This window comes from Macrosteles quadrilineatus, unplaced genomic scaffold, assembly GCF_028750875.1.
Source record: "Macrosteles quadrilineatus isolate MER2022 unplaced genomic scaffold, UCM_ALF_1.0 Scaffold_7__1_contigs__length_78375512, whole genome shotgun sequence".
Classification (NCBI taxonomy): domain Eukaryota; kingdom Metazoa; phylum Arthropoda; class Insecta; order Hemiptera; family Cicadellidae; genus Macrosteles; species Macrosteles quadrilineatus.
The window spans coordinates 40272136-40297639 of NW_026542600.1; the positions used below are offsets into that span (position 1 = coordinate 40272136).

The 25504-nt window shown below is 35.0% G+C and overlaps 1 protein-coding gene across 3 annotated transcripts in view; it reads right to left on the bottom strand.

Moving 5' to 3' along the window:
- Positions 1-4851: 4851 nt before the first annotated feature.
- The window catches only part of LOC128997843 (uncharacterized), a 42908-nt gene continuing 22255 nt past the window's right edge, over positions 4852-25504 (bottom strand). For all 3 annotated transcript variants that reach the window (XM_054423599.1, XM_054423600.1, XM_054423598.1), the window contains 5 exons: positions 17890-18009; positions 15741-15924; positions 13641-13749; positions 11614-11684; positions 4852-11283 (listed from right to left, as the gene is read on the bottom strand). In XM_054423599.1, the coding sequence (XP_054279574.1) occupies positions 8974-11283; positions 11614-11684; positions 13641-13749; positions 15741-15924; positions 17890-18009 (2794 nt within the window). In that variant the 3' untranslated portion in view covers positions 4852-8973. The remainder of the gene's footprint in view (positions 11284-11613; positions 11685-13640; positions 13750-15740; positions 15925-17889; positions 18010-25504) is intronic.

Sequence of the window (25504 nt, forward strand, 5' to 3'; positions counted from 1 at the left end):
TGCTATTAATCAAAATAATGGAAATTTATGAAAAAAGGTTCTATATTTAATAGTGCTGTCACATGACTGGAAGGTGCTTGCATATCATTCTTCACAGTAATCGTTTAAGGCTTTTGACATTAAACAACTTTTCAATGACCGATCTGAGTTGTACCGTTGCCGTCCAGTGGTCCTTAATCCAACACACAGTAACAAAGCTGGATAGCTGAGTAGTTATAGTGCTCAAATTTCAATCATAACGTCGCCGGTTCGATCCTGAGAAAAGTTAGTAGCTCTTTGATGGTTTGAAATTGCAGCCCTGATTGGGCTTTGCATGATTATTGATCATGACTGAAAAAACAGCTGATCTTTGTCAGTAACAGATCATCTCCCTCGCCTAGCATATTCAGCTTAAAATAAACACCTTGGTGTGCGCCGTTTTAAAGTAATGATAACAACGAGTTTGTACCATTGCCTACCTGGGGTCTTTAATCCTACAACCGGGTTGAAGACCGCCTAAGGGTAAACATAATGGTGCAGCGAGGCTAGAGTGAAGCAGAGAGCGTAGCTAAGAGTTTTTGTTACCCCCGATTATAGTGTAGCTGCACATGCACATAGTGGAGTGGCGACGGTAGTAAATATTCAAAAGGCTGGATTACATTAATTTTGAATACAGTAGAACCTCTTTAATCCGAACTAATTGGGACCAGGGGTAGTTTGGACTATTGAATAGTTCGGATTACAGAACATATTGTTGTTTTTACATAACAATAGCTAAAACATGGCTACAATTGACCAAAATTATTTTGGGAAAAGTAAAAAAAATTTTTATAAAGTAAAATACAGTGTTTATTTAATACAGTAGTATATACAATAAAGTAGTACAGTATACAATAAAGAACTGCTATAATGTGTATAGTGTACAGCAATGAGGGGTTCGGATTAGTGGACGTTCGGATTACGGGGGTTCAGATTAAAGAGGTTCTACTGTATACATAAACCCTATTTTCACCTATAATGAGGGTGAAATGTACTGGTTTTGTAGAGAAACCAAATAATGGTGAAAATAGTAAAATACAGCAAAGTGGTCATTTATTAGGCTATACAACTGCTTAAATATTTCAAAGAAAAAAAAGTTGCATAAGTTAATAGTTCTAAAAACTTATGATCATTGTGTAAAAAAGAAGGACTCTTTACATTATAAGCTCCATACTTTTAATGTGTCATTTAAGGGGAGACTCTACCTTCCTATTTGACAAGAATAATTACACCTTATTATTTTTTAATATAGTAATATCATTAGTCCTAGTCCCAAACAGGACTGGATTCAGGAACTGACAAAATAAAACTACATTTTTAAACCATGTATGTAGTCGGTTTGACCGCTGAGGCTCAACCCTCTACCAAACCCTCGAGGTACAGAAATCGGGGTAGAATATCGGAGTGGCGAAACTACATAGCTACGCTCCCCGCTCCACTATGTTTTGGCACACCTAGGTACATGTATTATTTTTTATCCGCTCAGCTACACTCTAACCTCACCGCTCCACTATATTTTCACCCAAACCGGTCTAAAGAGGCTTTCAAACAAACACTCGAGGAGCCTGGTTTACAGTGGCAATGGTTGTCATCTTATTTCTTGCTGTATGATTCTAGTGTCAATACTCTTTTATACATTTTAGTAGGTTGTATTCTTCTGTCTTACTAGGCCTACTTAATTAAATGACAAAAGGCTATATTTTATTTCATTTTACTACAGTGGTGATGTAATTAAATTTAAAATAAATTCCTTAAGTTCAAATATAACCCTACAAAGAATGTAATCTGCAAGATTTGACGCTTATTTTAGGTGTTTTGCACTTTCAGAGTCCTAGGACTTAAAGTTACATTTTCCGGGATTTCCCCTTGGAGCAGTACCTTAATTATCCCACCTCATCCTTCGTAAGACTCTCAATTCCTTTCAATAATAATATTTTTCTAGTTGCTGTCCTATTGTTTTCATATTTTCAATGTTTTAGCACTCCACAACCTTTTTTATTTAATATATTTATTCAAAAGTTGTATTATAGTTAAACTTAATACAAATATATATATATATATTTCAAAATTTGTAATAATACAAAACATAGTTCAATTAATAGGGGGTTTAAATAAAATAATTACTAATCTCAATAATATAACTCAGGGTTTTATCCAATTGAATTACAGGACGTAGGGATGGACGGGATTGAATTTTTAGTTTGGGACGGGACGGGACGGGATTTTTATTTCCTTCCCGATTTTCGGGACGAGACGGGACGGGATTTTTTTCTGTGCATAAAAAGAAAGTCTTGAGTATTGCAGTTACCAAAAAAGGCATATGAAATCAATCTTTACCATTTGTGGCACTGATCTATAAAAACAAAAAAATGGGTAACAATTTTTCAGGTACCTATAGAAACTTGTGACTCGCGGTCACGGTGCGATCGTCAAAATGACGGCGGTAACGGGGTGATCGTCGGTAAGACTCGCGGTCACGGGGTGATCGTCGGTATGACTCCCCGGTCACGGCGGGATCGTCGGTATGACTCCGCGGTCACGGCACGATCGTCGGTATGACTCCCCGGTCACGGCGTGCCGGCACGATCGTCGGTATGACTCCCCGGTCACGGCGCGATCGTCAGTATGACTCCGCGGTCACGGCGCGATCGTCGGTATGACTCCGCGGTCACGGAGTGATTGTCGGTATGCCTCCGCGGTCACGGGGTGATCGTCGGTATGACTCCCGGTCACTGCGCGATCGTCGGTATGACTCCGCGGTCACGGCGCGATCGTCGGTATGACTCCCCGGTCACGGCGGGATCGTCGGTATGACTCCGCGGTCACGGCACGATCTTCGGTATGACTCCCCGGTCACGGCGCGATCGTCAGTATGACTCCGCGGTCACAGCGCGATCGTCGGTATGACTCCGCGGTCACGGAGTGATTGTCGGTATGCCTCCGCGGTCACGGGGTGATCGTCGGTATGACTCGCGGTCACAGCGCGATCGTCGGTATGACTCCCCGGTCACTGCGCGATCGTCGGTATGACTCCCCGGTCACGGCGGGATCGTCGGTATGACTCCGCGGTCACGGCACGATCGTCGGTATGACTCCCCGGTCACGGCGCGATCGTCGGTATGACTCCGCGGTCACGGCGCGATCGTCGGTATGACTCCGCGGTCACGGCGCGATCGTCGGTATGACTCCCCGGTCACGGCGGGATCGTCGGTATGACTCCGCGGTCACGGCACGATCGTCGGTATGACTCCCCGGTCACGGCACGATCGTCGGTATGACTCCGCGGTCACGGCGCGATCGTCGGTATGACTCCGCGGTCACGGCGCGATCGTCGGTATGACTCCGCGGTCACGGCGCGATCGTCGGTATGACTCCGCGGTCACGGCGCGATCGTCGTTATGACTCCGCGGTCACGGCGCAATCGTCGAAACGACTTCGTCTCCTGCGTTCGCGGACCTATCGCTCGCAATAGCGGCGTCATCGGCACTCGCGAAGCGGCAAAATCGCCGGCGATCGGACTAAATCCCGTCCCGAAAAATTCCCGAATCAAATGTAATCCCGTCCCGATAATCGGGAATATTTTTTTCCCGAAAAATTCCCGAAATTTCGGGACCCGTCCATAGGACGGCTCATTGGAGGTCATCATTTTGACGAAAGGTCATGTATAATAAAATGGTAGCAAGAAAGGTACACACAAACGATTTTTGGTATACAGGAACAAGTTTTATTAATATAATAAGAAATACTGATTGCCTTTCGAAGAACTAGTGTTAACGTGCTTTGATTTGTTTTGATTATAGGTAATTAAAATGTAACCTTTTAGGGATGGACAGGTCTCGAAATTTCAGGAAACTATTGGGAAATTTAAATCTTGTTCTACGAGACAAGATTCTATTTTTGTTGAGATTTTTTTGAGACAAGATTTTAAAATAGTTTAAAAACTTTAATTTTTAATTCTTTACATGGAAATATTGCTTCAATTGTTTTATAATTTTTTTTTACATAACAAATGATGAGAAGTTTTGATAGTGTAAGCAGTGTGAGAGATGTTTTACTACTGTAAACATAGCCAAAATAAGTCACTCCAAAATCTTTCTAAAAATAACGCAAGACTTAAAAATTGTTACTTGATACCCAAATTCAAATTTGAGCCATATACTAACTGATATCTTCATGTTTCCTATGCCGAAGAGTTATTTTTATTAAGTTAGGCCTTATTCATTTTTTTCATATACTGATGTTTTTATTAATGTTTTTTAATAAAAGATTTTAAATAGTTTTGCCTATTATTATTATTTTTGTATCCAACCAGTCGGTCTTAAATCAGTAGGTATTTAAAAATGTAAAAAAAAACAGGTAAAAATGTGGAACGTGCATTTCCCGTTATGTATGAGAAGGGAAATCCCGTCTCGAACTAAAAATCCAATTTCGTCCATCCCTAAACCTTACTAATCTTATAATTTATATGTTACTTTTACAAGGTGATTAGGTTACAGTGAAATTTCTGAGTTACAAAAACAAATAAGAATTTATAAGCTGGTAACAGATTCAGAAAGAATTCTTCGAGGACACATAATAAAAGAGCATGTCAAGAGCAAAAGCACAGACAATGGAGTAAACCTTAGATTATTAGAGTATTATAAACCTTAGTAAACATTAGAGTATTATATTGTCTGTGGCAAAAGCCTCCTAACCTCCCCAGTGCTATTAATTTTGATGCAACTCAAGTCCCACCTTTTCGATATCATAAATAAATGTTTTGCATGTTATTTAGTATTTAGCTTAAATCTGAATAAATATTTACTTCACAAGGGTGTTGAAATAATAACAATCTTTCAAATAGTAAAAATGTTATATTTAATTATTATTTTTTTATAACACTATATTAAATGGGAAAATTTTTATATACGAAAACAACAGTCTTATTTTGTTACGAAATTCAATGTTGATTTTTAACTTTATCCTAAAGCCTTATTAAATGCAGGACAGTCACGTTTGCAGTGGTACTACTAACTAAATTTGTAACACTAGTACGATCTATAAAAAATAAAAGGTTACATAAATTAATGTTTTATTTATATCACTCCAATGCAGAAATTCCTCTTTTATTTTGTATATCAATTTGGCATTCATCTTGAGAATGCAGTCTTCACTGTTAGTTCTCTCTGACGTCTTCTGTTAAATAATCGTAAAGTTCTCTCAGCATGGAGAAGGTTCTCTTGAATGAACACAAAACAAAAATGTTAAGTATCAAGAAACTTCCTAGCTTCTGCATCGCATTCAAGAGAGGAGGTTGTTATCACCATGTATTTCATATGTTCTGTAAACCCTATGATAGAAATAATTAAGTTTTAGGACAAAGTATACTACAGACATTGACATTTGCTTTGAGGACAAAGTATACTAAAGGCATTTGCAAGGTTTTAAGTAAATGCTCCTAATATTCACTTGATTCTATTTGGTTGGATATCATACTTTATATCCGTAACATTGAACTTTGCAGGCTTCTAAACAGACATCACACCCATCGTTCATCTATCTCTCACTCACGCTTGGCTTGAAATATACCTAAGGTGCTTCACCATGAAGATATAAATAATTATGATTGTAAACTGCAGATTATAACATGGAATGTGGGAAACAGAAGGGCATACAAACACCTGACATGCGAACTTATGTTTAAGATTTTAAAATGTAAGGAATAATTTGAAGTAAAATTGATTCTACATAGAAGTAAGGAAAATATTTTATTATAGTACAAAGCTGTAAATTTTCCTTATTTCTATATGCTGTATATAGCTTTGGCATTGACAACACACATTTTTATAACAATTTCAACTCATGAACCCATTACTCATTAACTCATTACTGTACTTGGTGCCAAGACCCAAGGGCATTGGCATGGACAAATTTCTTTCAATGTGACTGTACCCACAAATAACAATATTTCATAAATGTATTTTGGTATTAGAAAAAATGAAAAAAGACCTTTCTTGCTTGAGGCACAGTGAGTAGAGATATTAAAAGCATTCAGTCTTAGATAACAGATGTGTCATACACATTCTACTTGTGCCTCATAAACAAAATTAAGTAAACAACAATCATATATATGTAACAACTATACACCAAAAATATATTACAGAACACTAGTATACATCTATATTCTTATTAGAGCTACTCGAATGACCATTTGATTTTTTACACAAAATATTGAATGAAGGCAAGAACCGATCACTAATTGAACATCGAGAACAATGAGTCCCAATCATAGAAGATACCCTGTATGGAGGCCTCTTCAACAGTGTGTTCTTTTACTGTATTTCTACAACAATTGCTTTTAAAAACGATTACAGCCTCTTTAACACTACTCCAAACAACGCAAGTCAAGACCACTTGTGGCTAAGACTTGGTGAATATTTTAAAGAAACAAATGGATTGAATTTGAAACAGTTTGAAAGAATTATTAAATTTTAACTTATATACAGTAATACAAATTCTAGCCTATTGTTATAAACTACACGATCTTAAAGAAAAAAAGTGATGATGGAAATCTTTTCTTGCAAAGCTACAGTGAATGTCTTAACTTGATTTAGAAAACACATCTTCAAAAACGTCATACAACATTGTAAATAATTATATCACTCTCCAAATTTTGTGTTTGTATTTTAGTCACAATCATTTACAGATGCAATGGTCCAAGTACATTTTAGTTTTACCCAAATACCCAAAGCAAACTATCATTCTATCGACTTAGAGTATTTTTATAGTACATCTCAATCAAAAGATTAGTATTTGACATGTATAAAAGTTTTAATTGCCATAGCACAATGAGTTTTAAGATTTGGATGCTTCAATTAAATTATTGAATAGGATATAAAGTATAAACACCCGTAGGTATTCTACTCCAGTATAATGATTATTCTTAACCTTAATTTTGTTCAAAACACATTAATTAGTAGGAATTGGCCCAGTTTTTCAACAAAGTCTTCTCTTACTCTTAAATCCACCATGATATCAGACAATAATAACAAACGAGGGTATGATACGACTTCCAGTAGTCAGACCACTTTTTCAGTGTTCAGAATATTTACTTTATTTATGTAACTAACACCAACAAGTTTGAAAATTCACTGCAGTGGGTCTTGGTTAAATAAGAATCAAAAAAGGAATGAAATAAGTTACTTATAGAAGAAACAGGTTTTTTTTAAAGAAAAACCAAAGTATTATATAGGATGGAGAGGACACAGCTAACTCAACTGAAGATAGTTAGTTAATTATTTTATAAAAGAAACAACATTTAATTGATGATACAATGTATTGAATGTTTTTCAAGGGAATTCAGAAAACGTTAATTTACTGCTCGACCCTGATTATATAACATAGATTGTTTAAAGAGAAAAATATTGAGTTAGGAAGTGATAGAGTGGATTGTGGCCATTTTTTTACCAATTGTGAGGAATCCACGGTAATTGATAGGAAAAACAAGAAACTATAATTGACAATATACTGCAAATGGTACAATTAAAATGTTAATTATAATCATTCATCTAGTATTTTGGCACATTGCATGGTAATAATAACAAATACTTGTTATATCGGACTTATGTATGTTGGTTATCAAAATTTCGTAGGACCATTTCACCTTGTCGCAAATCACGTTAATACATTCTACTTTTCTCATTAACTGTACAAACAGATGACAAAGATTGTTAAGTCGGCTACATTAGAGCAAATGAATGCTTTACGATGTGATACAATAGTTAAAGAATTTAAAACAGGGACCAATTTATTTCACCAAGCATATATTTGTTTTGCTTGAAAAGTAATACTTAAACTGTTAGTCCACAGCAAGTTTTTGACATTGGTAGAAAATGCAACTGTTTTGTTTCCCAATCCAAGTTCATAACACAAATAATAAAAAATAACAATTTTATTTGTCAATCAGTTTCAAATACTAAGCTGAAAATGCACATACGCTTGCTGCATCAACAAAGACTAAAAGTAATTTTCAGTTACATAACAACAGCTTATAATCACATAATGGAGTTTTATCACATTTTATCAAAATATTTAAAGAATCAAACTAAACAATTTTATTAACTTATTCACCACAAGGATAACAATTTAATGTATTCTGTCATTAACTGTGTGGCTGTGTGTTAGTGATGGTCAAAACCAGAAATTTTTCAAAACCGAAACCGAAACTTTTAAAAATCGAATCCTGAATCTTGAATCTCAAAATCTAAACGCAAAACTTTTTTTACTTAGCTGGTTACAAAGGTCAAGGTTACAAAAAATACAGGTAATAATAAAATGTTAAGTATGCAATCAAAACTAAAAGAAATTGACTCCTGACCCTGACATATCATAAATATGTGACTGATGATCTTAAATAAAACCCAATACTGTAAAACATATTTTTTTTATAAACAACCAACATGAAAATAAATAAAACTCCTAACACCAACATAAATATGAATATTAGATTAATTAGATCATATAGTTGTCAATATTTCTTTGGGTTTAATAAATATTGATATGAAACTGAATCGCACATCCTTCCAGTTATAGTATTTAAGATGCCTTTTGAAGTTCAGATTAGCCTACAATTTACTTGTTTCATTACTGTTGATGGTGATGTTTGTCTATTGCTACGAGCTTGTGAGGAACAGTGTTAAAAACAATAATAAAGACACAAAATAATTTCAGCAGTTTCAAAAAACACTGCAAAAATCTTCAATTTCGAAACTTTTGAATCTCGAAACTCGGTGATCGAATCTCGAAACCGAAACTTTTCCCAAGTTTTGATGGATTTGAGATTTGGTTTTGACACATCACTACTGTGTGTATAGAGTAGGTAATACAGGTCTATGTTATTCCTTGGTCTTTGGTCTTACCACAGTGACAACGAGAATTTTTTCCTTAAATGATAAAATGGCAAAAGTAACTAACTCACTACACTTCTTTGTCCGAGTTAGAACTGGTCACTTCTTTGGCCAGTTGGTTGAATGCATCATCACAGGCTGACAGATCAGCAAAATTATTCAGTTGTAAATCAATATCATCTGACAATGATGAAACAGGCATTGACAAATTATCCAGCATCGGATTGATATTCTTCTTAACTGAAGAGTTTAGATTTGCAGTGACTCCGTTGAACGAATGCGTAGAACCGGTATTTGGAGTGGAAGGATATGATTTTGATACTGATGAGATGGCAAATGCTGAGACAACTGGATCCCTACTGCTGTTAGAAGATTCACTGTAGTCAAGAGGCGTGGTAGGTTGACTCCTTGATGCTTTCATGTTGTCATTTGCACCTGGAAGGCTTTTGTCGTTTAAGAAATCACATAAATTTGAAAATACTGATTCCATTGAGACGTCATTTCCGACCGTGTGAATGCTACTCTCTAGGGTGTCGTTGTCGGACAAGTTCTCTATGACCAAGTTATCTTTGTTACTTCTTAAAACAGTATCCAGAACATCAATATCATTTGGTTTAATTTCTAAAAAGGCGGGAGTTTCTTTATCCTTAAACATGGAATCAGGAAATGGAAGAGTGTTGGAAGAAGGTGAAACATGAATATCAGTAGTCAATGCAGGCACAGAGTGAGATCTAAAAGCAAAAGGAGTTTGTTCATTAGAAGTTTGAAATTGAACATCTACTGCCAAAGGTTCAATTCCTTTTTGAACATTTGAATATTTAGTTTCAGGGCATTTTCCAGTCAACAAAAGGGTCTGAAGAAGGGAATTGGATTTTGCGTAAGATTTTGAGTCATCCCCTTGCTTGACGGGGGACATGTTTTTCCTAAAAACAAACACCGGGGAGTTACATGAAGATATTGGGGAGGCTGGAGAGAGAAAAACTCCTGATGAAGAACTCGGAGAGATAAGAGGGCTCGATTTAAAAGAATCTGAGTGTTCTACAATTAGGTCCTGAGGAGTGCATCGCCCTTTCATTATAGCACTGGAGGAGGATCGGCCACTGGCGATCGGAGAAGGAGTACTAGATAAAGAAGTGGATCGGAACGAGCCTTTGTGAGGGGACACATGAACTCTTGATACTGGACTGGGGTTGTGGTTTTGATGGTTCCCATTGTTGGCTGTAGAGAGCTTACCTCGAAAAACAGTTTCACGGGGAAAAACAAAAGGGTTGATATTAACAGTCGATTTAGATACAGTAGCTGGCCTGGGGGATATTGGAGTAAAACTAAAATTTTTAATACATGTACTCGGGCTTTGAGGGAATGAATCTGGAATGTTTTCAAAACTGACTCTTCTTTTGGCGGCACTGCTATGAAGTGTGGGTATAAATGACTTAAGAGGGGACTCTTGAGGTGATGATGTAAGGTGGTTTTTCAAACTGATATCGTCCTCTTTTATTTCTATCGAGTTTTGCTCGCAGAATCCAGTATCTCTTTCTGAAAGTTGTCCATCACACATCAAATCAGTGTCTTCTTGCACATTTTGTCCAAGCACTAACCTTAGCTGGCAAGTGTCTTTCATGTTGTAACTACTTGACACAGACTTTATCGGGTCTTTAAAATATTTAAGTAATTCTTCCTCGGGTTCCTGAGAGTTTCCCTCGTCTTGTAAGTAGTGAGCTAAGCTCTCTGTTGTAGATGTCAGATATCCTAAGTCATTATAATCATCACTTTGATCACATTTATACTTCTTGCAAGTATCTGTAAGAACTTTAATATTATTGGAATGAAAACCCAAATTTTTCTTTTCACCAAGTGCAACATCACTTTTAGAGAAATCACCAGATAAATTAGAACTTCCTTCTAAATCAGTCTGTGGTTCTATTATGGGATCGTCTTCAATTGAAGCTATGGTAAAGACATTTTCAATATAAAAGGTACACTTGTTTTCCTTCATGGAGATTGTGTTATTCTTGCCAGTTGACGACGCTTCAACACTTTTCTTCTTCCCCCTTTGTGATCGTTTCACAGAAGATCGTTTGTTGTTGTCAGTACTTTTCTTTCTGCCTAAGTTTGTACTCTTTTCAGGTTTGAGATCGAGATTATTAATAGCTAAAGGTTTCATTTTTAACAGTTCAACATCAATCTGCTTTTGGTTAATGTTATCACAGATATTGCTCGGCCCTGCAATAGCAACGGCCTCTGCTTTGCCTATGAGGCTTTGAGCACTTGAGGTTCCAACTAAGGGCTTTAAACAGTTAGTTCTCAGCCCCTTGATAAGTTGATCATTGGTTTTGCTTTGCTTACATGTTCTTGATTTTTCGCTTTGAGCAATCTCCGACTGAAACAGAATGATTGTTTAAATTTACTTAACATATATGAATGTTACTTAAAAAGGAAATAAAACCAATAAGTTATACAAATTTAGTAGAAGTACATAGTATTTAATAGCATACTTTAAACCAGTTCCCAGATTTTAAAACGTTAGTTACACTTATTACGTATTGTATTGTGAAATAAATTATCTACCATAATGTCTATCAGTTAGGAGAGGGTTTCAAGTATTCACATCTCAAATTGTCATCAACAGTTCATATTAAGCTGGGCAATGTAATTTTTTCTATAGTTTAACATAAGTTTAATAGTTAAACTGTATCATCCGTCTATTTACCTTAATTTTCCTTTTCTTCCCTCCAATCACTGAAGGGACCTCAATATGCAATTTTTCCCCAGTATCATCTCCTGAAATAAACACCAACAGCTATCAAGCATTACAATATTGTTGGTCAGCTGTTATTACCTACTGGATAAATTTAAGATGATAAACCAAAGAAGTATTACATGCAACAAACAAACATAATTAATTACATTTTCTCAACAACACATTTGTATAGATCTTTCATTAGCCTATATAATTTGTGTCTGGACGTATGGACTGCAATTCCATTTTATATGTAATAAAATCATCCATCACTTTTAATTGATCGTTGGTTCTCTATACCAGAGGTAAAACTTTTTGGTCTAGTGACCGACCAACCTTCTTAGAATTTTGCTTGTGACCCACCTATAAAGATAATATTAATAAAGTATGATAAGTGATGGGTCAGTTGCTAATTTTATCGGTTCTGTTTCGGTTTGGTTTTCTCCCTTAAATTTTTCTCCCTACTAATTTAAAGGTACAGTAGTACGCATGTTTAAAAAATTAAAACTGTAAATTACTTCATGTGAGGGCTATTATATTGGTTTTCATAACCACTCAATAATGGATATCGTGAAGGAATAAATGTGAGTAACAATCAAAGTCATAAAACTTTGATGAGCTATTGACTCACGATTTCTTGGAAACACTTAACTTGACATAGTGACAAAATGATTATTGTCATGATAAAATATTAGTGGGTTTAGGGACTGCTAATGGGTTTTTCATGGTCTCATTACATAGTAATAAATAAATAAAGTCGTAAACAAGCATCTGGTAAACCTTTTGTGTCCTCCTAACCAACTACCTTGATGCCGGCAAAATGATTACACAATAACCAATAAACCTCGACATTTTATGTCAATTCTGTTTTTTCCTTCTAAAAACCAGTAAAACCAACAACTGACCTTAACAACCGACCCATCCCTAGGGTATGATAATTATTTTTTTTTATTTTATCATGTATAGTATACAGTGAGAAACACACAACTAAATGAAACTCGTGAGGATGATGTTAATGAAAATACAATATCTAGTCCAAAACACCTTTCTTTTGCCTCCTCCGTTACCATTCTCTGTCACCATTAGGCATGCCAATGTTCATACTTAAGTACCGGTACTGTTTCTTCAACATGCTTTACTTTATTAAAAAACCGGTTGTACCGAGCATTGATTTCAGGTACCGAAAAATCAATAGAAAAAAAAAGGTTATCACACAACTCAAAAGTGGTTTTTAATCCTACCCCTTTTTCTGGCCAATATAACCTATCGTTAGGCCTAGTTTTTTATTCTACATCCTTTATAAAGTTGCAAAGTATTGTATATAAACAAAGTAAAATTCATACATAAGAACAAATGTTTTGTCATAGTCAAGTATTTTAAAACAAAATTAATACTACCTATCTGTGTCCATGTAAAAGACTATCTGCATCCATGTACAAAACTATCTGTGTCCATGTACATTGTACAAGACTCTTTGTATCTATGTACACGACAATCTGTGTCCAAAGATAGTCCTGTACATGGACACAGACAGTCTTGTATATGGACACAGACAGTCTTGTATATGGACACAGACAGTCTTGTATATGGACACAGCAAGTTTTGTATATGGACACAGATAGTCTTGTACATGGACACAGACAGTCTTGTACATGGACACAGACAGTCTTGTATATGGACACAGAAAGTCTTGTACATGGACACAGATAGTCTTGTATATGGACACAGACAGTCTTGTATATGGACACAGATAGTCTTGTATATGGACACAGTCTTGTATATGGACACAGACAGTCTTGTACATGGACACAGATAGTCTTGAATGGACACAGATAGTCTTTGACATTTCCTAGCCATATGAGTTATTTTTAAAAACCCGTCCTTGAAAAAAAAACGTATCTGGATTCGGTTTTAAAGATCTGGATCCGGATCCGGTACCGACATTTTCTTGGATCCGTCCATCACTAATGAAATGTTCTAGATGTAATCATACAAACCTGTTAACTCAGAAGACACCATGGTGCTGAGTTGTGTTAAGTTGTTAACTTCGATATTCAAGATTTTTGACGCCCAAATACAAATCTTCCTCGACACAGCATCTCTAGCCTATCGAGAAAACAGTTCTAAAATATCATTTTTGAAAATTGAAGTTGAAGTAAGATTATAAATATTTCCTTAGAAACGGAACCAAGTTGTAGATATAATTTTATACCCATAGTTTAATATTTTATAGCAACTAAAAAGTATTCAGTCTTATTTGAGGAGGAATAGTTTATTTTTGGATTCCAATAAAACTAATCTTATGTAGGCTACTTTTCAACAGTTCAGAACAAAGAAAGACCTAATACAGCCATATCAATAGAACAAAATTAAGTTAATAAATTTGGTATAGCAAAATTCTTAGGCTTAAACATTGACTGCCACTCAAGTTGGGACTAACATGTTCAAATTGTACTAAACAAAATTTCATCTGGCTTATTTTTATTCTAAAAGAATGTCATGTCTATGCTATGCATTATTGAAACCATAAAATGTATAGCCTATACTTGCACACATTCATTCTCATATGGTTTGGCAACATATGAGGGAATGTCAGAACAAAATCTGGACAAAATTTTGATACTTCAAAAGAAGGTTATAAGAATTATTCTAAACCTAGATGAAGAAGATTCAGTAAAACAATCATTTTCTCTATTTTTATTCCTACTTTACAAGAAACAGAGAGGCAATAAACTTATCCCAACATAATTAAACATTTTACCTATGGAATAAAAGCAACCCACAAAGGATCCAAGGTTTTAGATAATTTACCACTACCACTTAAAGCCTATGGACAAAAACATTTCAGAAATAATGCAAACAATTTTTTAGTAAAGAAAAGTTGTTACTCTACAGAAGACTGTTTACAGAATAAATAAAAGAATGATGTATTTTAGCACAATTTTGAGCCAGTTACTCATAAAAAATAGTTGTAGTAGAAGTTTTTTGTTTTCTATTTTATGACACTATTCTTGTGTGTATATACAAAACGAATTAAGAGATTTCAATTTGATTTGACCATTTGATTGAATCTTCAATATTACTCAAAAGTCAATTGCATGTTGACTTCCTTCAAGCCAATGTTTAAGACAAAAATATTGGACGGCTTATGTGGATCGAATTATTGAAATTCGTATTTTAAGAGGTGTGCAGTAATCAACAATGACCACTCCACCAATAAGAACACCTAACGGTCTGTCACACTATCAATAGCCCACTAGTAAACCTAGACAAAGTGAAGGGTGTCCCGGAACTCTCTACCAATATTTTATAGTATTGTTCCTGGGTAAGTATCATATCTGAATGCAAACAACTGCACTGCAACTAACCTCCAGCGGTCACATATCATTTAAGCTGCCATATCTCAGTTAATATTCGTCCAATCTAAAAAAAATAAGGTGTCAATTGATTTGTAATTAAGTTGCCTTAAAAAAGTCATTCTTGTAACATTTTTGTAAAATCAACGGTTTTTTAGTTATTTAAGAAACAATATTGTAAAAGGCCACCGTTTTGTTTTATGAATTTTGTAAATTGTCATAATTTTTTTGTAACTTTGTCTAGTTGTCATAAATGTTTGTGCAAAGTTTCAATTTCGTATATTAACAAGTTTTTTAGAAAAAAATTAATAAGTTAAAAAACAAAATGGCAGCTGTGTAGCTAAGGACTTCCGGACAATTAATATGATATTTAGATATGGTTCTTACCCAGGAACAATACCATGAAATATTGGTAGAGCGTTCTGGGACACCCTGAACTGTTTTAGTAAATAAAATAAACACTAACAGCATAGTGGTTCTAAACTTGACTCCCATGTTGCAAAACATGTAAGCTATCAGCATTTTGAGTTATGTGTTATGTGAAATCTTGGTTATGTTCATCTTGCTTGGGAGCTAGAACGTCAATTGTAACAATTTTTAATTTACACTCATTTCAATATGTTCAAGTTGTATTTTAACCTTTGCCATGAACGAGGTGACAGCAAGCTTATTTCTGAATTTAAAACCTTAAGCGTTAACTATAATACAACCCTAATGAATTTTAAAAAGATCACTACACACCAGGGCAGTAGCTGGAGTTCTTGGCTTTTCCAGTTCATTCCTGTTGCACAAACCAGAATAGCAGTAACGGGAGTTTCCCCGTTCACCTAATCTTCGTGGTCTAACAACAGGATACACTTGCTTCATAGCTTTCCCAAAATCAGCTGTTGACAATGGTTTCATGCTCTGGCTCGAACAGAAAGACCTGTAAGCAAACCGATCATTTAATTATCTAAACTACATTTCTGATCTACAATAAACATCTTACTTAAAGTTGTGTGGTTATTTTTTATACATAGTATTGTACCTTAAGTTTACCATTCGAATTTGAGTTGATCAAGGTACACTTTTATGCAGGCCCCACTCGGAAAATGAGCTGACTGGGTTATAGCCCATAGTGCCAAATTTCCAAAAGTAAAGTATTTTAACCTCCAATCCTTAAACTTTGTTTTGAGCTACTAGTACGGGGGGCCCCAGACCACCTTCCTGCAGGGAAGCATTCCATACCCTCTGTCCCTAGACTTCCATCAGAGGTGGGGCGGCAGCGCAGGGGCCATTCATCCTCAATTCGGGCCTGATTTTATGATCAATATTTAAAGCTCCCCATACATAATCAGACTGCCTAATCTTTATAGATACCAATCTGACTTGAACTTGTTAGGGAATGAATTTCCCTATAGGGAAGTAGCTATTACCGTAGGTGGCACGGTAAGACCTAGGCCCGGGACCGATTTACTTTTTCATTTTGATGTCCCTTTACAGAGGCCAAAAACACCAGTTCAAATTTTTATATATGTATATTTATATATGTGTCCGTAAACGCGATAACTTGAGTAATTTTTCTCCGATTTTGATTAAATTTGGTTTAAAGAAAGCGGGATAAATTTGAATGAGTTTGCGAACCAGCATTAGGGCCTATCGGACCTTGGGAACGAAGTTTTACAAGGGGTTTTATGGGGTGAAAATTGGTTTTTCTAATTTTTGACCCTCTAAACACAAAATTTCTCAATTTCTCTCCAGAATTTTTTTAAGAGCTTAAAAAAAATAATTTAGAATATGAAAGGTTTTTTAAGGTTATTGGTGACAGAGAAAATTTAAAAAATTGTAAATTTAAAATTCCTATGTTATTCTTATGGAGAATATTGTAAAATGTAGTAGTTTGCTTGTTTATGGATATATTTTGATCAAATTTGGCAAATTTATTTATTTTATACAAAGCTATAATTATTTTACTAAAAACACACTTTATTAGTTTCCTTGTAGCAGCAAACCTTGGTACTTGTTAAACCTAATGTTATTTAAATAGATTTAATTCAAAATAAATTCAGACAAATGGAAATTCGCTTAGTCGGCAGGTTTGCTGAGGCGGCGGGAGTATTTTTATACATACGTTACTGTGAATAGATAGGTATGCAATTCCTATGCTTAAGTTCAACTCAGTTTTAGAATAAAAACAACTTGTTGATCCCACCAACAGATTTATCTGACAAGAAATAACGTTTATTTGATCCTGTCAAATTGAAAGGACATATTATTATAACATTGTTATAATTATATTACATTATAACAATGTTATAACATGCTATAACATCTTTTGTATCCCTAAAAGCTATCATTGTCTGACAATCTAAAAAAAAATTAAAAATATTACACTCTATGTGAGGTTCATTAAACTATGTTGTAATTTATACACAAACTGAATACATCTAAGCCATACAAGATGGAAACTTTTGGTATCCATGTTTGGAGGTTGATTTTAGTTGCCCAGTAGAATGTTAAATTGATAGTGTGTGATTCAGGGTTTCCACCTTAGGTTGTTGGAAAATCGGGACATGGCCCCCCTCTACCCGGAACAAAGGCTTAAATACGGGTATTAAGGAACCGAAATCGGGACTGTCCCGACAGAATCGGGACGGGTGGCAACCCTGGTGTGATTACACTTCACTTTTATTTTTTTTTATCACATCAAGAATCCAAGTCTTTTATATGACCAGTCTAATATCTGTGTCGTCTTTAAAGGTTAAACCGTCTATGTTGTTATCAAATGATTTTGTGTATCGATCCAATAACTGTAGGCCTATGCAATTCTATCGAAGATATCACTGGCTACCTAATTAATATTAATGGGAGAAAAATCTTAGATTTCAGCATGTAATTGATAAATACTCACACATATTCATTGTAGACTTCTTTTTTGGGAAGTGAAACTTCAGGATCAGGCTGAAAATGAGTTCTAATGTACGCCAAAGCCTGACTAATTTCCTGCCGGTTTCCAAGAGGGTTCAAGGGTCTAAAACATCAAGAGAAAACTGCTGAAAAACAATCGCAATACTTGATAGTTCATAACTGCCCAGAAAATAGATAACAAGTAAAATTTAGGATCAAACATTATTATCTTCATAAAATATTAACACATTTCAACTGCATATTACAATGTAGCAGTTAAATCATAAATCATTACTTAGATTTAAATGGCTTCTTAATTTGACTAAACATAATAATATTAAAGGAAATGGAATGAACATTGTTTAGAACTAACCCTGTACATAAAATACACTTCGATACAACATTTTAGCAATGTTTCAATGTTACCAGTGGCAAAATAAAATTTTTAAAAATTAGTAAATTATAAACATAGTAAGGTTTAATATCAAGGTCAAATATTTGTGTTGTTAATGAGCATTTTTTACCTAAAATATTTAATTATTAAATAAACAGTGGTCTACAAAAAAATAAGCTTAACTAGGCCTACCAATAACCACAGGTTAGTGTGTGTGGGGCATGAAAGTATTTCCCATCACAAATCTGATGATTTTTTTTTTATTAAGTACTATGTGCATAGCTGTATGTATTTTTTTAATTCTATTTAAAATACCATTAAAAATGGTAATGCAATAATATTTTGAAATGAAACAATAGAGAACATCATTTTCAATAAATACCAAGATAATTAATACGCAATAATTTTACTTGATTATAACATAAATTTTAGGAATGACTTGAACTACTTTGCTAAATCATTACTCAACATCGATATTAATTATGACTGACGCGTGAAGGAGATGTTGCACCAGGAAACATGTCCGATAAAGTTGTGACACATCTAAAACATGAAACAGATGAAGTGCTAATCATAAATGTATGGAGACATACTTCATCTGACTTGGTCAAGAATGTTGCACATCTCAAAAAGTAATATAAAAATTCATACATTTATCACGTCCTTTAGCAATAAATGTCTGAGCGAGTACTTAAAAAAATTATAGCCCTGTCTGACAGCATTTGGGTTCTAGGACTTTGAAACTACAACAAAGTCCTATCGTGGTTCTGTACCAGAGCACAATGTGATATAGCTATTCAAAAGTTATCATAAACATTTGTTGGGTCACCTGAAGACTGCCCCCTGGACAACTACCCCCCCAAGCAGGTCCTACATCATGTTGACGTCAGAGATCGGGGGGTGGGGGGGGGGCAGTTTTCCAGTCACGGACACTTAAGTTTTGTCGTCAAACTGTTCCAAACTAACCTAACCTAACCAACCAAACTTGGAGTAAAATTTCAAAATTCTGTTTGATATTCCCCACATACCATTTCTGTTATCAAACGGAATTACTTTAAATATAATTACAATTACATAGCATCATATTTTGCTAGGGGGTAGTATTCCAGTCGCAGCCTCAGCTCCCATATTGGTTAGTTGGCAGATTTCGTGACGTCACTTCACCTGGGGGGAGAGGTATTTTTTTGGTGGGTAGTATCCCGCATCCCCCATTTGTTATGGTATTAACTTTTTCAGTCATTATTTTTAGATGTAGACACGTTTATAAATGTGATCTATTTTACACTTTGCTTTCTGTAAGTTCCTAAAAGTACCAAGCCCTGAAGGATGGTGCTGATGTCTGCAAATGTACGATAGTATTAGGCCTTCATTCACTGAAGGGACTAGAACACCTCCCACCACATTTTTATATTATGCCCCTCAAATCATATGTATTTAGCGCAATGGTTCCCAACCCGAGTGAGCGATTTAGGTTGTCAAAGGGACGACGAGTCTTCAAAGACGGGAAAACTGAAACAGTACTGTAGGGAAGAATTTTTACCATCCCAAAGTGTTAGCTTTTTTTCAAACAAACTCTTGGTTGTCAAATTGGGAGAAAATAATGGACTGGGCGTAGTATTTTTTTTTTTTTTTTAAAGAGGTTGGTGGCCTCTTTTAACCTTGCATTTTCCCGTCCACATAGACTAAGCGCCCGTGCGTGGATCGTTTACAGCAAAGCAAAGAGTGAGCCGGTACAGTACATAGGTGAACTGTACAGATAAATTTTAGTGGCAGTGACCAGGATCTGAACCAACGACATCGCTGCCTTGGGCCCGAAGTCTGCGACGCTACCGACTGAGCCACCGACTCACATAATAAACATGTAAGAGTCACGTAATCCTACAAAGATCACGCCTAGACAACACACTGAAGTACCGGAGTGCAAGTTTCAGCCATTAGAGGGTTTGAGTCACTAGTTATAATCTAGCAAGGTCACTGTGAATCCCTCTTCACAGACCCCATCCAAAAACTAGCATAAGCCTATTTCTGTTTAAATTTATATTGCTCCCCTGCCGCAGCAAACCTGCAGACTATGCAAATTTTCATTCGCCTGATTATTTTTCTACTAAAATACCTCCTTAAAATTTTTTAAGATTTATTCCCTATTTAAGGGAAAATAGTGCAAAAAATCCCCACTGAAAATAGTAAAAAAACTAAAAAATCTACTAAAAATGCTAAGGCTCAAAAAGTATTAAAGATACAGCAGTCAAACTTTGCATGCTTGCTCTTTACATATAAAGGGACAAAGTTATGCATGGTCTTTCATTTATCTGCAGTAGTTTTCATTATTTAAACTTTTTTGTAATATTATGGAAACGTTGTGTATTGTTTTTTACATTCGTGATGGAAAATGTCCGCAATAAACCTTTGAACAACATTAACTCACCATCACCAACAATGAACTTCAAACAAAGAATTATGGAAACATTTCAAATTTTATTATATTTTGAGGAATTGTACAGATAATTTCTGAAGAGATAATTGCAAACCAATGCATAACTTTTTTTGCGGTAGTATACTCTTTCAAATGACACTTCAATCATGTATCTACTACCTGTAGTTACAAAGCCTTAGCGAATCTTGTGAAAGCCTACAAATTTCGTAAACATTGGTGGGTGGAGGGGGGGGGGGGGTGGTTTACAAGTGGTCAAAAATGGTTACATTGTTTCAGGTAGAGTAATTAATTATTGATAATGAAAATTAAAATTACTCAAAATAATACATAGTTAAGAATTTAGAGTTTTCAGTGGGACCTCCCCTTAAATAACATTAGATCTAATGAACTTAGGTTTCTGTTCTGGTAAAGGAAAAGTAGTTCTGGTAAAGTGTTTTTAGTGAAATTTTAATAACTCAGTAAGAAATAAATTTTCCAAATTTGATCAAAATATGTTCCCAAACTAATAAACTACAATAAAAGGTTAAATTACCTGTGTCCACCAGTCGATCCTTATGTGCTGTATCCTATTACAGGAGATGCATTTCGACAAAATTAATTGCCATCATCAGTCCTAATATAAGATCTTGATCTTCCCCATTGGGTGCGTCTTGAAATTTCGAAACACGTACACGAACTTTACACTTATATACATTACGAATAAAACATACAAATACACGGTAGGCCTACTTTTATTTTAGTTAATACTAGACTCGACACACGACCGACGCGCGTCTACATGTCCGAAAATAAAAGTAGGCCTACCGTGTATTTGTATGTTTCATTCGTAATGTATATATATAAGTGTAAAGTTCGTGTACGTGTTTAAAAACTTCAAGACGCACCCAATGGGGAAGATCAAGATCTTATATTAGGACTGATGATGGCAATTTATTCTGCCGAAATGCATCTCCTGTAATAGGATACAGCACATAAGGATCGACTGGCGGACACAGGTAATTTGACCTTTTATTGTATGTCATACCGATCCGGAACAACAACAAACAACATAAAATAACAAACTACAGTTTACTTATTTTATTTTCCATAGGAATAACATGAGAATTTTAAATTTACAGTTTTTTTTATATTTAACCAGAAAGCACATAACAACGCTTCAATACACTAAATTATTTGTTTTTTAGCTCTACAAAATGGTATGGAAAGAAATTGCAATTTTTGTTTGTTTCCAGGGTCAAAAATGGGAAAACAAATGTTTACCCCATAAACCCCCATGCCCATAGTCTAATCATGCTGATTCCCAAACTCATTTAAATGATTGTAGATTTACACTTTTGTACCAAATTTCATCAAAATCGGATCATAATTGCTCGAGCATATTCCCTATATATGGGAAATTTGTTAAAACAGCTGTTTTAAGTGATAAAAATCAATGGTAAGGAATCACTAATGGGCAAATGGAGAACAACTGGTTGAGAGCTAGGAAAGGCTAATTTAGAGCAGGGGGGATGATTGCTCTAAATTAGAGCTTGAGAAACAGTTATTTTCTTTGATATCAGATGGAATAAAAAAATAACTAATTTTTGTACTTCTTTTAACTTTGTTAAGTAAAGAACTATTTTTTAGGTTTTTATATCTTGGAATTCTAATAGTTATTTGAAATTTTATACATTCCCCTACTTTTGACAGATTGTACAAGGGCAATTAATTTCCTTTTTTGTTGCAAAAATAATTAGGCTTACCACAAGTATGGTCAACAGTTTAAAAAAAAATGTTGACACTCATTAGCCTAATACTGCACACATCAAATTATTCAAACTCCAACTATTCGGATCGCCAATTATCCGAATCACTTACAGAAAGAATTTCAAAAAACTTAAAACCACAGTAATAGGGATTATTATTAAATTATTAAAGAATTATTAATTATTATTAAAGAAGGTAGAAGCTGTGATCGTGGCAAAATCCAAAACCTCTCCCACGGTCATGTAGACTTCATCATTGTCTCCCGTGGTCACGGAAACATCGTCATCATTTTTTGCGATCGCGGCAAAATCTTGCACATCTTACGCGATCTTGAAGACATCATAATCGTATTCCACTGTCACAGAAACATCATCATCCTCTCTGATCACAGAAAAATGTTAAATATATCCCACTATTGTGTAGACATCATCATCGTCTCCTGCGATTGCGGCAAAAGCGTGATTTTTTGCAAAATCTTCGCACTCAGGTTCTTTGATTGTAATAGTAAAAGCTCAGCATATTTTCTGTAAAATATGTCGAACTTCGGTAAAAATTCAACTATCCAAATTTCATCATCCAAATGTGGTTCAGTCCCAATTAATTTGGATAATTGGAGTTCTACTTTACTGTAAAATTCTTTACTGTAATACCTTGAAAAAAAGTATAATGATTTGGAATAGAAGAATACCTCTAAACATGTGCCTCTAAACACTTTACCTATAGGCTTACAAACATAGTCAAAACGGGAAAATACATGAACCTAACAAATATTCTTGACGTTCAGAAAGAAAAAGTAAGAGCCATGTTCAACTTGAATGAATTGGCTGGATAATATTTTAAAAACTAGGTGTTCTAACACATTAAATACTGTAGTCTATATTTTAGAATCTATAATGTTTGCACAAGGAAAATAAATCCAACTGGGCCTACGTAAGTTTTCAAACTGTTCATTCATCAACACCAGAAACAAAAATCAAAAATATCCAGGCAGACACAGATTGGATATAGCAAAAAAAAAAAACATCATACTATTCAGGGATAAAGTTTTTCAAATTGATTCCGCAATAATAAGAATGAGCTAGATAGTTCAAAGTCTAACAATATTTAAAGACTTTTAAACTGAGAATCCATTTAATTCTATGAATTTAATTTATTTAATTAAAAAAATAACTAATGGAACATTACGTACTGACACTATTTATGTCACTGATATGATCAGGATAATATAGAAATTTGGTACGGTATAGAAATTGTGACTGCCAGATGCAAGTTTAAGATGTACGTAATAGCATAGATTAAAAGAAGTAGACACAGATACCCCACGAGATAGGGAAGTCGCGAACGCCGTATTTGAGCAAGTGCAGTCGCTGTTTTGGCGTTTCAGGCCCGCAGCGTTGCCAATTCGTGCAGCGCAGGGACCGCGGAAACTCCCAGATTCCCACGGAATGAGAGAGACAGAAAGAATGGCAAGGGTTAATGCGCAAACAGTAGCATGCATTGCATCATTGCATCGTAGCGGCCCTCTCTACAGTTGACACTAGGCCTGCACCTGATACGACTTGTGTCCATAGCATCTGAGGTACTCACTCCGAATATTAATATTACTTTAAGTACCGGGGAGTTTATGTTGATTGTAAAAGCAATATAAAGAAAACTCACGTTTTTAACAACTAATTTTGGATTTTATTATTTAAGTTCCAGTGTAATTTTAATTTATTATTAATACAGCTGTCCCCACTATTATCATATTCGTACAAAACTGTATCATCATTTTATGAAACATACAAATCTATGTGGTATATAAAAATTGATAAGAATTTAATAGTCGAGGCGCTGAGGGGGTTTGAGCATGCATAAAAGTGTAACGAAATTTGACTTTTGATTGTTGCTATGGGTACCTAGTAGATAAAAAAAATCGATGTTGTCGCATTTCTAGGTGGTTAATAACATGGGGGGGAGGGGGTGAAGTTGGGGGGCCGCCCGGGGGGCCGCCGCGCACGAAATAGCTTATATCTCGAGAACCAAAAGTCATATGAATACGTTAGACATGTCAAACTGTGCAGAAAAATGCATTCTACAAATAGATTATGTAGTATTTTCACGGAAATTGACAAGAAGTTACTAAAAATTATATTTTTTAAATTTACGATAAGTATAATTAGGAGTATAATGGTTTTTGTTGTTGTTTAGAACCACTAATTTTTTAATTGACAACTTTTGAGAGTAGTACACTATAGGTAAATAGTACTTCTGTATAATGAAACTATTGCGGTACATAACTTAACAGCTATACAATCCTCAGATCCAATAAACATAACACAAACAAAGGCGCAAAACGCGTCGCGGTCATTGTTCCTGCTGCCGTAACTATTAATGGCGAGTACAGTTCAAGCTGAGACTTATATTATACTTTTAGAAAGATAGAGATTCTGAGGATTCATTTTCATATATATAAAATAGTATTGAGGGACTATTATGTAGCGAGAAATATAGTTTGTAAAAGAAGAGAGTTTAAAAAAATTTTGGTAGTTGAACGTTTCCATCACCTGGACCTGACCAGGCTGCACAATTGGTGCAACAGCTGTTTCAGCGATCGCGTTAAGGTAGTGTAAACGATACGAGTAGAAAATGTTAAATACAAGCCTTGGCGAGTGCCTTAAAAACTTCTACGAGTGTCGTTAACACTATTTACGCGAGTTGTGTGCATTAATTAACCTGCGACAGTATTTTAATTACCAAAAACCACTACTCAAAACTTAAAAAGAGAGGTAATTTTTTCTTTACCCCTCATTGTCTCTGACAGTAATGCAACGAATCATCGCACCAATCGTTAACAATTAAATTGACCTGAACAGCTGAAGTTATAGTTGAAGTTCGAAGCATTATAATTTTACTTCTTATCTCTCAATCCTGTCCCTATCTGGGTACCAGTGGTGGTTATATTTTGGCCCTTTTGTAGTGGTACCATATAGTCGAGTAAATCCGTACGAGAACCCTAAAAAAATTGCTTTAAATTGTTTTATTGGTTATTTTGACTTAGAATTA